This window comes from Amphiura filiformis, chromosome 1, assembly GCF_039555335.1.
Source record: "Amphiura filiformis chromosome 1, Afil_fr2py, whole genome shotgun sequence".
Taxonomy (NCBI): Eukaryota; Metazoa; Echinodermata; class Ophiuroidea; order Amphilepidida; family Amphiuridae; genus Amphiura; species Amphiura filiformis.
The window spans coordinates 27,510,545-27,527,571 of NC_092628.1; the positions used below are offsets into that span (position 1 = coordinate 27,510,545).

The following is a 17,027-nucleotide window of genomic DNA, read 5'->3' on the forward strand; positions in this document are numbered from 1 at the left end:
CTGTTAAAAAATCGCGTTGCCCTCTTTTGCCATGTTTGCACATGACAAATTTTGAGGATCCGAATTTGCAAATATTAAATTGTCCAGATATATATTGCGAGCAGGAAAATTTTCATATTTAAGTGTATCCGTATTGTTTTCATAAGGCGCTCCGTAAATGTGTACCAAAAATCGCTCCCCCTCCCCCTCTCTCGGCTTGCCCAAAATTCCCCCCTCCCTTTAATTGAGTACATGAATACAAAACCCACCCAAGTCCATGGGAAGTGATTTTTATAGAAAAACCTGTGTATCATTTTAATTCCTTCAGTTATATTTACCTTGTCAATATGGTTAAGTTTTACGTGCAAATGAGTGGGTTAAACTGTATTAAGTATGACGATTAGCATTTCAGGGACTTCGTGGGGTTCATTTTAAATTTTGGACTTGGGTGGTTTTTTGAATCATATACAAAGACAACAATGTTTGAATGAGATTACCACTAGTAAGGTAATACAAAACAAAGCACACAGGTACGTATAATGTTGTAAAGCATTCTGCCATGTAATATAAACCACACACTTTCCTAAGTTATTAACCCTTTTTTTTTTCAAAAGTCACTCTCCAGCAATGAATGTGTTACAAGCGGACTTTTATACCTACTGGATTTCAATCAATGTGTTACAAGACTCAAATCATGGACTTGGGTGGTTCTTTCATACATGCTATTTTTCACATGCTCAATAGACACAGTAGATGAATTTGAGTTGTTTTTTCATACATATGACAGGCCTATGCATAGCAACAAATTCCCATGCTTAACTCAATTTGGCCACAGTATGGACTTGGGTGGGTTTTGGATTCATATATTCAATTATTGCACAGCCCCTTACTCCTGCTCAGAACATAAATACTTGTTGTATTGTTGTTGTGTTGTTATTGGTATTGGTTATTGCTATTTTGTTTCTTTTTTAGCTTGTTTGATTATTATTTCTAGAATTACGTAGCATTGACAAAAATTTGCTTAATTTATCACAATAGATTTCGATGAATGTGCAAGTGGACCTTGTCTCAATGGTGCATGTGTTGACCAGGTCAACGGATATGTATGTCAATGTATACCAGGATGGACGGGAATACGATGCGAAATTAGTAAGTAATCTAGACTTACGATTACATAGTTGATATTTTGCTTGGCATTAACGTTTTGATACATTTACCAATGGATAAAACTATGACAAGAACGATAAAATAGTGAGTTAAGTTATCCAATTAAAAAAATAAAGTATAGTCAAGAGTAACTACACTAGAAAGTAAACTTAACAGTAATACCCATGTAAATGTACTTACAAGTAGCTACATGCAAGTTAGTTTTGAGGAATTTACATGTAAGATACAGGGTGTCCCAAAAAAAAGAGGCCCCTCATTGCGCTCTATTTTTCTCTTATTTTTGAAACGTTGATCGAATACATTTTGATATGTAAAGAAAGCTTGAGTCGTTAGCTATAATAAACCAAAACAATTATATCAATCGGCTCACAACTTTCGAAGATATGCTCTTTTAAAGAAATGTACCCATTTTCACTCTGTCCACGGAGAAGGTTTGGCTACTTCAAAGATTGAAAAGGAGTACACATACCATGCATGAATATGAAACATTCCTCAATGATAACTTTATAAAATAACTTTATTTATGGAATGAGCTTTACCGGTGGGTTTATGGGCAATGGATTTTGTTGATAGTGTCATTAATTTGTGGGTAAAATGGATGCCGAATGGGACTTCTTTTGCTTTACTTGCAATTATTTTTTCTTGGTTATTTATGCCTTTTTGTTTTATTATGTGTCTTACTTTCTTACTTTGTTGTTTCTTGCTTTCTTTTTTATTTACAACATAAGTCATATCTCTTTTTAAGATAAAAGGTAGCCCTAAAAGGCTGTTTGGTTTGTCTTTGGTTCTTCTGAAGAGAGTTTACTGTGCTGCTCTGCCCTGCCCTCTACTTGGTTGCCTCCTTGGCGAATACAGGTTTCAGCCCTGGTCCTATTGCATCAATTGCGTTGCGTACCATCCTTGTGCGCCGGATACTTGCGAATGCATTCAGTAATACGAAGATCTTGGATTTTGCCACAAAGGACAAAAATCAAGTGGTGTGATGTCTGGTGATCGTGCCAGGGGCTATTTTAACGTGCCTCACTGTCACGTACGTGACGAGATAAAATATTCGTGCAGTGACAATTAACCATCCGTGTAGATATGCTTTAATAGTAGACAATGGTAGAGCCTTTCTTACGGTCACATTCAGGTAAAAATGTCAATTTTTTATTTTTGAAACGCACTCTACTTCATCAACACTTTTATCTCATTGCACGAACGTGACGGTGAGGCACGTTAAAATAGCCCCTGGATTGTGCAGGCCTCCACAGCATGAGCCATCCCAACCACTCTGTTTGCTATCCGTGGACAGAGTGAAAAACGGGTACTTTTATTCAAAAGGGCATATCTTCAAAAGTTGTGATCCGATTGAAATAATTGTTTTCGTTTATTAAAGCTAACGATTAAAGGTTTCTTTACATGCCAAAATATATTTAATCAACTTTTCAGAAATAGGAGAAAAAGAGGGCGCAATGAGGGGCCTCCTTTTTTGGGACACCCTGTATTTTACATGTAACGAGTTACTTTCAAAGGTAAGGCCCATGTGAACAAGACTTGCGTGTTGCGTAGGCAGCGCTCGGAAGAGGCGGTAGTGAAGGACGTACATTGAACTTTATAAGGAGTAGCATTAGTACTTAAGAAGATATCCTTACTTGAAGCTCATTGGGTTTCGTTTTTTAATTAGGCCACGCAATGCTTATAAAGATGGCAAATTCAAAACGCAAGACAACATACTTGATTGTTTTCTTTAGGGGAAGTGCAATTATGAGCCCGGAGGGTAAAATTTCCAGACGGCCCGTCCTCAATCGCGTACTCCCTCCTCGGCTCGGCAAAATTCGCTTGCTCCCCGGCCCCCTCTCGGCATGCCAAAAACTCGTTGGCCCTTCCCATTTGCACATGACAAATTGTTGGGATCCCAATTTGCACATCTTAAATAATTTAAGTGTATCCGTACTGTTTCTCTAAACCATTTTAGAGCTTTTAGAGCGTTTTATTTAAAAGGCGCTCCATGTTGTGTACCAAAATCCCCCCCTTGGCTTCCCAAAAGATTGGTCCCGCCTTTTGGCGGCCAAATAATTCTTTACCCCCCCCCTTCACTTGCTCTCCCCAGGGCTCATAATTATTGCACAGCCCCTTACTCCTGATCAGAACATATTGGTATCGGTATTGGTTATTTCAATTTTTGTTTGTTTCTTAGATTGTTTTATTGTTATTTCTAGAATTACGTAGCCTTGACAAAATTTGCCTCATTTATCATAATAGACATTGATGAATGTGCGAGTGGTCCTTGTCTCAATGGTGCATGTGTTGACCAGGTCAATGGATATGTATGTCAATGTATAGCGGGATGGACGGGAACACAATGCGAAATTAGTAAGTAATGTAAAAACGTACGATTACATAGTTGATATTTTGCTTGATATTAACGTTTTGATACATTAACCAATGGATAAAACTAGGACAAAAACGATAAAATAGTGGGTTACTAGAGTTATCCAATTAAAAAAGATAGTATGCTTGTTCAGGCGGTCGCAACAACAGTAAAACCTTAAACAAAATTCAAAAATGATTATAATCGTTAACAATATTTAACGATTAGTATAATCGTTAAATATTGCTAACGGTACTTTTTTTTAAGGAGTAGTGTTAGTACTTACGAAGATAACTAACTTGAAGCTAATTTGGTTTCAACTTTTTGACATTGGGCCAGCCAAAGCACTTAAAATACATTTGGTGAATTCACAACACAAGGCCGCATAGTTGATTCGGGGCTTGTTTTCAGAACATAAAACTTGTATTGTTGTTTAGATGTTTATTGCATTGGTTATTGCTATTTTGTTTGTGTCTTAGATTGTTTCATTGTTATTTCTAGAATTACGTAGCCTTGACAAAAATTTGCTTCATTTATCATAATAGACATTGATGAATGTGTGAGTGGACCTTGTCTTAATGGAGGTGCATGTGTTGATGTGGTCAATGGATATGTATGTCAATGTATGGCAGGATGGACGGGAACACATTGTGAAATTAGTAAGTAATCACACTTACGATTAATAGTTGACATTTGTTGAGCTTTACATTTTATACATTTACTAATGAATAAAAATGACAGAATAGTAGGTTCCTAAAGCTATCCAATTAAAACAGACAGTGTGTTGATACATTTCCTTTCCAGATATTGACGAGTGTGCATCAGGACCTTGCCTTAATGGAGGGACATGCCGAGATCGGGTTAACTCATATATATGCGAGTGCACTGCAGGGTTTACCGGAGTCAACTGCGCTGTTGGTAAGTTTAATATTTTGAAGCCCAAAGAGTGGTGGGAGTAGCTATTTTTATGTTATAAAATGGCTCGGAAAAGTGGTCTTGAAATATTCTAATGCAAAACGTTCTTACAAAACGAAATCCTAAACAACAAAATTCATGGATCCGTTTCTCGAGATTTGTCAGTTTGATCAATGGTGATATTAACCAGATTTGAATAGATTTTCAAATGATTTCATTAACTATCAAGGCGAAATACAATTTGATCATCACAGTTTCATGTTGTCTAAGAAACAAATTAGCATTGAAATATTTTCATATTTCATTATTTCCATTATCAGATGTCTTTGAATGCGGAAGCATGCCTTGTATGAATGGAGGCCTATGTATAGATGGCGTCGATGGATATGTATGTCAATGTGCAGCAGGTTATACTGGTCTCATGTGTGAAACAAGTAAGTCCCAATTTAGGGTATGTACAATACGACATGATAAAAACCAAGAGTTCATTGTAAGCCAGATTATGAGCCCGGGTTATGAGCCCGGGTCTTGAGCTCAGTTGTGTCTTTACTTTCTATTATATAAAGACCACAACGCAAGTAGCATTTATCGCTCTTTAATTATTCTACAGGGTTAATAGAGTGATTTAAGTCTCTTAAATAGGAGGTTTTGGTAAGACCGGGGCGAAGCTGCCCGGGGGGGGGGGGGCACTCAAGTATGATAGTGTACGCATGCGTGACCAAATTTTCATTAAACACCCCCTAAACGAGTTTTACCCTACCAGCAAATTTAGGCCCTTAATAAGGTAATTTAATATAAAATTTACCCCCAAATTAGTTTTTTGGCTAGTAAAAATGAAAAAATGTACCCTTTTTGGACTTGTAATTTACCAAAAATTTGAAAAGGTACCCTAAACAAGTTGTTCAGCTTCAGAGAACTACCCTTATTCTTGAAAATCAGTGTTTTTTAGACCCTAAATGCGTCACTCGAGTAACTTGCCTTGCCTAAAAAACCACCCCCTTTTCCTTGTTGTTTTGGTCACGCATGCGTACAGACCATATATGTGAGTGATCCCCCCGGGGAAGCTGCACTGCTAGCTACCATATATAGTTGACATCATGGTGTACATAAATGCGTGAGAGTACTTGTGTAAAAACACTGAGACCATACAAGATGCACAAGCTAGGCCAATAAACTGAGACTAATATATCGAATATAAACAGTCTCAGCCAAGAAGGCCCTCAAAAAGCATGCTGGTATTAGTTTTAGTTTGAGCCAAAGTAACTTTTGGCGGGAAAAGTCATCAAATATACCCAGGGTCAAATTTCAATGTTTTTCTTTGGTCAAAAGGATTCAGAAAATATATAGTTTGACCTATCTATGATATATCAATCTCAAGATATCTCAAAAAATATAAAAAATGATCCGATTTTGACGAAAGAGGTTTAAAAAATGTTGGGCTATTATCTCAGCAGGTATCAGATTGCTTTTAGTCAGTGTTAGTTTGGAAAAAGTTAAGGCGCCCAGAGACACAATACCGGCACAATAATTTATGAACCAAGAATTTTGGTTGCTCAACCGAGGAATGAACTAATCTCGTTTTTCTATGATGTGAGTCAATTGTATGAGATACGGAGATAACCATAGATCAAATATCAACATGATAACAGGCATGATAAGTTGTCTGATCTTGAGCTAGTGAAGTGAGGATCATCAAAATGATCATTTAAATGATCTTCAGAGTCTCTAATACTGTTAAAGTGCTAATTGGGGAGAGATTTATTGGAAGGCCGAGAGGGTGGAAAGCAATTTTTATGACACATTTACGGGGCAACTTTTCAATAACACGCTCCAAAAAAGGCTTAGGAAAACATTACAGAAACGTTCCAATATGCAAAATGTCTTGCTCGCTACCATGGCTACGCTCGCAACATTTATCTAGAACATTTAAAGTTTGCAAATCGGGAACCAAACAATTTGGCATGTGCAGGGTGGGCAAATATTTTTGGCTGGCCGAGAAGGTTCAAGTAATTTTTGGCAAGCCATTTGAAAATTTTACCCCAGGTCATAATCATTGCACAGCCCCTAATACAATCACAGTCAGTAAAAAGCTGTAAAACTATTTATAACAATCCAATTTATTTGAATTTGATTTCATTTTGACTATTAAATTCTTTACATTAGACATAGATGAATGTGCGAGTGCTCCTTGTCTCAACGGAGGTCAATGTGTGGACCAGGTCAACGGCTACACGTGTGATTGTCCAGCTGGATTTACGGGCGTGATCTGCCAAACAAGTAAGAATTATTGGGGAAATCCGATCATTGCGATACCTCTGAAATTCAGATTAAAGTGGACATATGCGTTATGCTACATGGTACCAAGGAAGTACACATAAGGGCCGGATTTACCTTTTTGGGGGCCCTGGGCCAGGCCAAAATTTGGAGGCCCCCAAACGCACCATGAGGAAGACATGTGCACTCAAGTGTCCAAGTTTTTAGATTTTACTAGGACATTTGCGCGCGAACAAATTTCAATTTTAGACTATTTTAGCCCAAATTGAAGCTGAATTTTGCTAGAACATATTCGGTTGGTAATGTAAGTTTCTAGACCATATACTGCATAACACTTTAATGCTTGAAGACATTCAGAGACATACGTTAACATAATAAGCGAAGCAACCGTACCCCCCACCACCACCCCCCACCCCACCCCACCCCCATTCCGTGTCGATTTCCCCAATTATGATGTTTTGAGAGCAATTCACTATTGTTTTAAAACGTCCTGGACGTTAATGTTAGTTCACCTTGTTTAAGTATCAAAATTTACTAACCCACATTTTAACCGATTTTTCGATGAAGGGATTTGAATTGTGATATTTAAGTTGGTAATGTAAGTTTTAAATCATATGCTGCTTAATACATTAATGCTTGAAGACATTCAGAGACATATTTTAACATGATAAGCTGATTGATATTTCCAGTAAAGATTGATTTAAATGTTTTTCAAAGTCTCTAATAATAATATAATAAACTATTTAAATACATTCTAAGCATCAGTTAAAAATGTATCCCTTTGACTAATTTCTTTATAATAGACATAGATGAGTGTGCAAGTAATCCATGTCTCAACGGAGGTCAATGTATAGACCAGGTCAACGGATACACGTGTTTATGTCCATCTGGATTTATGGGCGTGATCTGTGAAACAAGTAAGTGCAGTATTGTCTCGATTGTGATTGTATCTTGTATTACAGTGCTCAAAATAAGGCGGGCTTTCGGGAAAATATTCCCTGGAAATCACTGCGGGCCCGCCGATTCACTATTTTGTCACCAAAGTCAGCAAGAGGGATTCAATGGCGACTTCAACATCAATAAATGGTTTTACCCGATGCTGATTCGCAAAGTGTCGCAAATGTTAACCATTGAAACAATGAAATTTTCAACTGAGTTTAGTCATGAAAATTGTTGAGGCCCGCAGATTTTCAACCTAAATACCCAAATGTCCATGAAGATTTTAGTTTATTTTGAATTTTCTTTTTATCTTGATTTTAAGGTTATGCCTGGCAAACAAAAAACGTTTAACAGAAAACTTTCAAAATAATGCAAAAAAAAGTTTTAAGAACATTTTTGAAAAACATGTTATTCCATTAAAAAAACGTGTCCCGAAATTTAAATGTTATTACAACATTTGACCAAAACCAACGTCCCCCTGGGTAGTTTCACTTTTAGACGAAGCTTTTACAACTATAACTATCACAATTAGTCAAACACTTTGTAAGTACATTTTACCCGATTGTCGTTCATATATGGTGATGTGTATATTCGCTTCGTATGATAAATTATTAAATTTTATGATAAAAAATATATATTTTGGTGGGCTGTTTTTCGTCTTCCAATTTGAGCCCAACAAAACTGATATATCTTTGAAACAACAACGAGTCTTAACTTGAAGAAAAAAACGCATGAATTGAAAGTTTTAAGGACTAAACTGTTAATCAGGATATATTTCTCAAACATAGAGCTCAATCGCGGCTAGCCCTCACGACATGATTCGAATTATGACTCTCTGTCTGTCCCTCTGTTGGCTTTTCTTTAATTGTTTCTCTAAAGTTTTAAACTTTCTGACATGATTAAAGATATAATTGTGACTTTTGTATTGTTTCTTATCTTCATATCATCTTCTGTGTGGGGATATATGAATGGTGCTCTGAACAAAACCTGTTGGACATGATTTTACATATTTGCGGCTTAGAACAACATCCCACAAAGAACAAACTAACAAAACCAAAATATAAGCGACCTATAGACGAATCCAATTTCACGCATTCCTACACCGCAGTGGCAGCCATGGCTGGGTCCCCACTGGAGTATATCTCACCTGAAATGTGAAATGATGCGTCTTTGGCGTAAATCGTTTGATTCATCTATACAATTCATTTCTTTCCTTTTCAGACATAGATGAATGTGCCAGTAGCCCCTGTAGCAATGGCGGTACCTGCATTGATGGTATCAATGGATACACATGCAACTGTGCACCAGGATGGAATGGACCTAATTGTGAAACAAGTAATGTATTATTTGAAAAAAGTATAGATATTTTCATAATACAGGTAGAACTGCTGTAGATTCGTATATTTATAGAATCGTTAGATACATTATTAACTTCCCAAACTACTACCTAGTCTGGTGATTTATATTTCTTTGTTTTTTTGTTTCCTTACTTGTTTTGTCTCTTTGTTTAAATGGAGATTAACTGTTACAGGCATATTTGTAAGAAAATTACATATTGTTATGAGAAATGGGGACGAATATAAAAGAATAGACCTATTTCAGAAATTGCAGTAATTTATATACAATTAAAATGTTGTGTCCATTGATCTGTGCCCTCTCCTCCTGGGCTACTCTTACTTTCGTGTTATAAATTTGAAATAATAAGGTGATGAATGATAAATCGAAAACGAATATGACGACAGACTTTTTCAAACACGTCCTTTATCATATTCATAGTCACAGACGTATTTCAAGTAAATGTTATAAGATAGCAACTCGGTGTTTCTAACGAATTCTAAGAGTCATTTTTAAATAGATCAAGCTCTTATTTTGTTATTGCTGCATAAAAATGAGAAATCTTTGGGGTTTTGTTTTCATTACAAACTTTACATCAATCTGATACCACTTGTTCACAATTTAGTCATAGCGCATCTGAATGTAACGCAGTGAGAAACTGGATCACATTTTGATGTAGCGTCCATTAACTTTGTCTATGTCACCTCACCTAATCTAACTTACATTTTTTATGTTCCCTATTCAAAATCCGATTTCCTTATCCAAATACAATATATTTGCATTTACATGTATATATTAGTATAATTCCCCATCATCTCCATTGTGATATAATTTGTTATTTACTTCATTTTACTAACCATAATTACCATAACATAACATGGGTTACCATACACCGATTGACTCATTTTACAGATGTAGCTTGTGATTCGAACCCTTGCCAAAATCAGGGTACCTGCTTTCCAACCCCTCAGGGCTTTAGATGTTTATGTCTGCCAGGGTGGACGGGTACCTTGTGCCAAACCAGTAAGTTGCTTTTTAACCGGGATAATTGTAATTATGTCATTTGTAAAAATTCTAGTCAGATCTTTTTTTCCCAAAAACACTAAAAATATTCAGGTCTTTTTTGGGGAAATGTATATCTTCAATATGAAAGGTCAAAATTTTCAATTGATGGTCGGCTTTTCATCCCTGCTACATGTATACACTTTATCATTACATTTATAAAGGTTACTTCGAGGACTGTTAAATATCAAAAATATTAAATAATTTATAGAATTGCATATTCATACGTAGCGGTAATAAAATTAAGTAAATTAAATTAAACTTCAACACTACTTGTTTATTTTCGCTTACCGGGAGCCTTTTCGAGGAACTTCCTCGTCATCAGCCGATGTTTTTGGCTCTGATGTATTTCTTGGAAACGGCTAGAGACCAACCTGATAATGTGACATTACACTCGATGATGTCACAGAAGTCCTGCCTCTGGTGCCGCTGGGTTTGATCAGGTTGTCCCACACAGGGTATAATTCCAATCCTGTGTCTCGGTTAAGTGAAGGTCCTTGCTTCTTGATCTGGATGGCTTCCGGGCCCTCCTGGGAAAGTCTTTTGTTTCTTTCTCCAGTACTTTCATGTTGTCCCAGTCTATTTGGTGCGTGTTACATTCCCCCTTATTTGAATTATCGTAACATATGAAAGCTCGTTTTGCAATGTTTGCAGCACTATAGGATCTATGAGCATGAGGAGTTAAACTCCTCATGCAAAAGGAAGGCAAAAGAAGGCAAAATTATGAAACACAAGATTCACAGAAATGTACTTTGGTCAATTCTCCGAGCTGTATTTTACCATACACCGATTGACTCGTTTTACAGATATAGCTTGTGATTCGAACCCTTGTCAAAATCAGGGTACCTGCTTTCCTACCCCTCAGGGCTATAGATGCTTATGCCCACCAGGGTGGAATGGCACTTTGTGCGAAATCAGTAAGTCACTTTTCACCTTTCTTTTGCTTTTACCCATTTTGTTTTCTAATACAATGATGGGTTGTGGGATCCGCTATTCCGCTTCATTAATTATTACCTGAATGTCTTTCATTTGTATGTTCGTTGTTGTGAATTCTCTTGTGCTTTCCTGATACATTAATCATTTTTAACAATTAACACATCTGTCGTTCCCATAATTCCATAATTAATATTTCTAGAAAGATTACAGTGTGGCGTATTTTGTATCAGTACCTCTATAGTATAGTATGCATATTTTTTGTATATTAAATATCATTTAAATTAAATAATTCTCATTGCTAGATTTGAGACTATATCAAAATCGATTGCAACAAAATGATATACAATTGCTCACGCTTTGTGCCAGCAATATCAGATAATATCAATATTAACAAATCACAATTCAAGGGACTTCCTTCCAGCATCAAAATTAAAGATTCAAATAACCTTGAATTTTCGCAATTTTGGTATTTTATGAAAGTATATTAACCATGTTAACCGCAGTTTGGGATGGTGCAACAAAACAATATAATATTTTCAGATATTTTTTATTCACCTTTCTTGTAATCGTCTGCTAACTTATTTGCACAAAAAAATGGAAAATTATAAACTGCACACTGCAAAAAAATCAATTTTAGAGCTTCTTATTTCTTGCTGGTAACAAATAAAGAAATATGGTCATTTAGAGGAACATGTTTTTGGTGAAGTCGTTTCTGCTATGCACGCTGTATCGCCTATCATCAAAATGAAATTAAGAACAATCTTTCTTTACGTTTTGTTGAGTTGAAATCACTGCTTTGTTATATAATGTAAGAAAAGTGTACATTTCTGACTGAACTCTTAAAATTTTAAAAACTGAAGTGTTATTCTCTGTTCATCAGAATAAAATACTGCATCTGCCATGGCTCACTCAAATTCACCGCCAAATGCACGGTGGCTGTGACGGTGGTAATGAACACCGGGAATGGACCTCGTGTTGCATAAAGAGTTACATAAAGAGCTTGCTCAGGGATACGTGGAATGTGGGCTAAGTACGCAAGCTGTGAACGTCACATTCACAGGGGTGCTAGTAGAGGGTACATAGATTATGTAATGAAAAGGACATTTATATTTGTTATCAATCATGGCGGTTACAATTTCTACAGCTTGTTGAACCGGAAAACCAGGACAAATGCATGTATTCCTTTAAAGTGATTAACATGGGTGAGGAAGATTGGTATTTCTAAAATTTCGACCACATCAAAGGCGTCAGTTCATTAAGTCGATGTACCTATTCGTCATCGTCGTGAATACGTCTTACCTTAGTCACTGGTTCACGCTTTGTTTGCACACATGTTACCAACCCCATAGACTTTGTGTTGTGATCATTTTGATCATCGTTCTGAACGCAGATAGCGTGAACCAGTTCACCTGGCAACGATCGATTTTGACGTCATCCTACGGCGTCGAATAATTAGCGAGGATTTAATTTCCATTTTTGTTTTAATTATCAGATATTGACGAGTGTGCATCAAGTCCATGTCTAAATGGCGGTGTGTGTACGGACGGCATCAACATGTTCACGTGTACCTGTCCTGCCGGATGGTTCGGGACTAGATGTGAAACAAGTACGTTTACTTTTACAAATTAATTGTGTGTCAAAACATTTTTTTTAAAGACAAAACTGTGGAATTTCAATAAAAGTATTGTTTAAAGAAAAATCATATTCAACTAATAAATATCACATTCCATATAATTGAATACATGAATACAAAAGCCACCCAAGTCCATGTGAAGTGATTTTGAGAGAAAAACCTGTGTATCATTTTAATTCCTTCAGTTAGATTTACCTGGTCAATATGGTAAGGTACGGGGATTTGCCATTTGGTCTAATACCATTTGGTCTAATATCCAGTTCGTCTACATCTATTTCGTCTAAACCCATTAGGTCTATAACCACTACGTCCACTAATCATTTGGTCCTTTAACCATTTGGTATAATAACCATTAGGTCCGATAACCATTTAGTCTAATAATCAATAAGTCTAAAACCATTTAGTCTAACAACCATTTAGTCTAATACCGATTTGGTCTATAACCAATAGGTCTAATAGCCATTTGGTCTAATACCCATTTGGTCTACAAACCATTTAGTCTTACAAGCATTTAGTTTAATAATAAATAGACGAAATGGTATTAGACTAACCGGTTATTAGACCATGCGAGTATTAGACCTAACGGTTATTAGACCAAACGGTTATTAGACCAAATGGTTATTTAAGAAATATTAGACCAAATGTTTATTAGACTATATGGTTAGTAGACATACTGGTTAGTAGACCAAACAATATTAGACTAAATGGCCATTAGAATATATGATTATTAGACTAAGTGGCGATTAGCCTTTCTGGTAATAGACCAATTGAATATAGACTAAACAGGAATTAGGACGAAATGGTATTAGACCAACTGGCAATAGACCAGTTTTACCTGCAAATGAGTGGATTAACCTGTATTAGGTATGACGATTAGCATTTCAGGGACTTCGTGGGGTTCATTTTAAATTTTGGACTTGGGTGGTTTTTGAATCATATACAAAGACAACAATGTTAGAATGAGATTACCACTAGTAAGATAATACAAAATAAAGCACACAGGTATGTATAATGTTGATAAGCATTCTACCATGTAATATCAACCACACACTTTCCTTTATTAAACCCATTTTTTTTCAAAAGTCACTCTCTAGCAATGAATGTGTTACAAGTGGACTTTTATACATACTGGATTTTAATAAATGTGTGACAAGGCCCAAATCATGGAATTTGGTGATTCTTTCATACATGCTATTTTTAACATGCTCAATATACACAGAGGATGAATTTGAGGTGATCTTTCATACATATGACAGGCCTATGTATATTAACAATTTCCCATGCTTAACTAAATTTGGCCAAAGTATGGACTTGGGCAGTTGTAGTAACTACAAATTTCGAACGTTTGAGGACTTGTTCTCAAGTTGTAGAAGGTGCCATAGGGTGTCTTCAGTGTTAATTATTTTCATTATAAATGTCGCAAAATATTAATATTGACAATAATTAACAACCTGTTTCACCTCTCCATACATTGCTCACCTGTGTTTTCATATCATATTTTGTGGTGAAAAATGATTACAAATGTGTAATTTTCAATCATTGGAGCAACGATTTCTTCGTACCGACGGCTATGTGTGTATGTGAATGCACATTAAACACATACAAACACATACACAGCACCTGTTGGAACTCCCCGTCGGAGCGGGGAGTTTCAATTATTGGAACTGGGACTTGGGTGGCTTTTGTATTCATATATTCAATTTACAATCCAAAACCATTATTTGAAGAAAAAAAAGCCATTGATTAACACCCTCTTTGGCAACTCACCATTGTTCCAAAGCACAACTTTTACATTTCAAAACATGTTTCAAGCTCCTCCGTCATTAATTGAGTACTTAATTAGTCTTTAATGATTACAATTATTTAAAAAATTATTTTTAATCAAAGCAATAAACCTTTATCAATTGGTTTATTTGTTGGTTTAATAAAGACAAATAAGATTGAAGTAATGCGCCATAGACTCTACTTTGGTACCATGTCCTCGATTCCGTGTCCTCGCTACACACCCTGCACCTTTGGTAACGAAATTGCTTGCAATTAATTTATTTTTAAGTGGAAATTAGATCTAGCCTTTAAAATAAGTTCTATTTGAAATGACTGAGAGGAAAGGTATTTTCTTATTAAAAGAAAGACCAAATTATACCATCCTAAAACATCCCATTAGCCTTTTAGAGGTATGGTGGACACAATAGGATGGCGCTGCACGAAATGGATACGGGCTTTTGAATTTACCGGGGTTTAGCCATATTGAATACTGCCCTCCTATTGTGTACGGCATGCTTCGAAAAGGCTAATGGCGCATGGCCATTTATCTACATATTTTTTGATAATTTGATTTCTATTTTATTTCCTCACCCAATAAGATTTCAACGAGTGCCAGAGTCGGCCATGTTTGAACGGTGGTACTTGTGATGATGCTGTCGATGGATACACGTGTCGATGTCTACCTGGATATGCTGGTGTTAATTGCGAAATTAGTAAGATAATTGTACATATGTGACCCATCACATCGAAACAGACCACTTCGCGGCCAGCTTCATTGGAAGAAATCATATAAAGAAAATAAAAAGAATTCTGAGCTTTTTTTGCCTCATAAAATATTTTTACTGTATCTGATTTCAACAAGTAAGGTGTCATTTTCAAGCTAAAAAGCAGCAGTTTATCCTAGTGTTTAAATCTCCATTTTCATTTCTGCCGCGAGGTGGTCTGTTTCGATGTGATGGGTCACATATTTTAGCTTTCAAAAATTACCTGCTATTAAAAATATATTTAAAAAACCCAATTTACTCCACTCCAAGTTTGGCGCCAGTATATTACGCAATGGACTAATATTTAACTCATTTTGTACATGTATATTAAGTCATCAAGTTTCTATTATCTATAATACTAGTTTTTCAAGAATTGTTTTGTTACGTTACCTGTAAAAATTTGGGTACGGTTTTTTGGTATTTTCTCAATAACTGAGCATTTTTGCCCAAATTTGACGGCACAGATGCATTTGTCAAGTCTTTGCCATACTAAAATAATATATACTTTTCCATAATTCCAGGGTAAGGCCAACCTTAAATAGACTTTGATTTTACATCATGTTTTTAAAACCACACGTATATAACTATATGTAATTGTAAGCTGTTAGAAAATATTTGATTTCATTCATATACTGTTCATGATCCCCTGTTGAGCTTTCCCGCAAATCTGCTTTTCAGTTGTGTAGAGCACCTTTTCCGACCTTATGGCATACAAGGCTATTAATTGCATTCCCATAGCTGTCAAGGGATAATTAAGCCATGTCAATACTTATTTTAAGGTTAGCCGTCATGACATGCTCCGAAATATTCGAGTCGTATCAGTACCGTAACAAGCGGTGTGGCAGGTGGGGCAGAGTACCCCTCCCCCCGACAAAAATGTCAAGACAATAGTGAAGTCAAAAGGAAAAGAAAAGGGGCAAGGAGCTCGTTTCATACCAAAATGCACCCCAATCATGGGCCAAAATAGCTCGAAGACTTTTACATATACATTCTCTCTGAAACAAAAAAACGTATACAACTCTACATGTAAAGTCTTCGAGCTTCCTAAAAAGGCTTTATTGGGACAATTTGCACAAGTAGTGCGCAAATATAGGTGGAAAACGAGCTTCTTGACCATTTATTTTCCTTTCCCTTCCCATTTTTGTCACAGAGGCACTCTGCCCTTCCCCCGATGGCTACGCCACTGATACCGGGTCAAAGTGATGCAACCGGAAATTATTTACTTTTGCTTTTTCAGACATAGATGAATGTGCCAGTAGTCCCTGTAGCAATGGTGGTACCTGCATAGATGGTATCAATGGATACACATGCAACTGTGCACCAGGATGGGATGGACCTAATTGTCAAACAAGTATGTATTATTAGGACATTATAGATTTGTTACAAATTTTATATTTTTGTAGATTTATAAAACATATCATATTATCAACTTATAAACACACCCATAATAAATTAATCATTAACAGGTAAAGTTTGTTACACACGAATTTCATTTTAACCAAAACCATAATTACCATAACATAACAGTCGGTTATGACAAATGCAAAAGGCAAATTCATTCTAAATATTCATTTGCTGGACTTTGGTTGGTTTCCAAAGCCTTTTTCTTTGCCCTCTTTTCTTTTGAATTCTTCCCCATTGCTTTACCATAACACCGATTGTTTGACTCATTTTACAGATATAGCTTGTGATTCGAACCCTTGTCAAAATCAAGGTACCTGCTTTCCTACCCCTCAGGGCTTTAGATGTTTATGCCTGCCAGGGTGGATGGGTACTTTGTGCCAGATCAGTAAGTTACTCTTTCAAATTTTTAGTAGACTGATGCCCTCAGTCGAGCAACGTTCAGGTTCAAAACTAACGGGCAAATTTTTTGTCGGACTTACCACCAGAAACTGGAGGTATGATT

General features: G+C 36.2%; 1 protein-coding gene across 8 annotated transcripts in view; it reads left to right on the forward strand.

Annotated features, from left to right (window-relative positions):
• Window positions 1-17,027, forward strand: part of LOC140137534 (uncharacterized) — an 87,657-nt gene that overhangs the window by 40,719 nt on the left and 29,911 nt on the right. For 4 of the 8 annotated variants that reach the window (XM_072159283.1, XM_072159660.1, XM_072159584.1 and 1 more), the window contains 14 exons: window positions 1,018-1,128; window positions 3,391-3,501; window positions 4,045-4,158; window positions 4,304-4,417; window positions 4,735-4,848; window positions 6,578-6,691; window positions 7,492-7,605; window positions 8,849-8,962; window positions 9,875-9,985; window positions 10,831-10,941; window positions 12,453-12,566; window positions 14,957-15,070; window positions 16,359-16,472; window positions 16,800-16,910. In XM_072159283.1, coding sequence (XP_072015384.1) covers window positions 1,018-1,128; window positions 3,391-3,501; window positions 4,045-4,158; window positions 4,304-4,417; window positions 4,735-4,848; window positions 6,578-6,691; window positions 7,492-7,605; window positions 8,849-8,962; window positions 9,875-9,985; window positions 10,831-10,941; window positions 12,453-12,566; window positions 14,957-15,070; window positions 16,359-16,472; window positions 16,800-16,910 — 1,581 coding nt within the window. The remainder of the gene's footprint in view (window positions 1-1,017; window positions 1,129-3,390; window positions 3,502-4,044; window positions 4,159-4,303; window positions 4,418-4,734; window positions 4,849-6,577; window positions 6,692-7,491; window positions 7,606-8,848; window positions 8,963-9,874; window positions 9,986-10,830; window positions 10,942-12,452; window positions 12,567-14,956; window positions 15,071-16,358; window positions 16,473-16,799; window positions 16,911-17,027) is intronic. The other 4 variants (XM_072159358.1, XM_072159433.1, XM_072159508.1 and 1 more) reach the window with 4 other exon arrangements.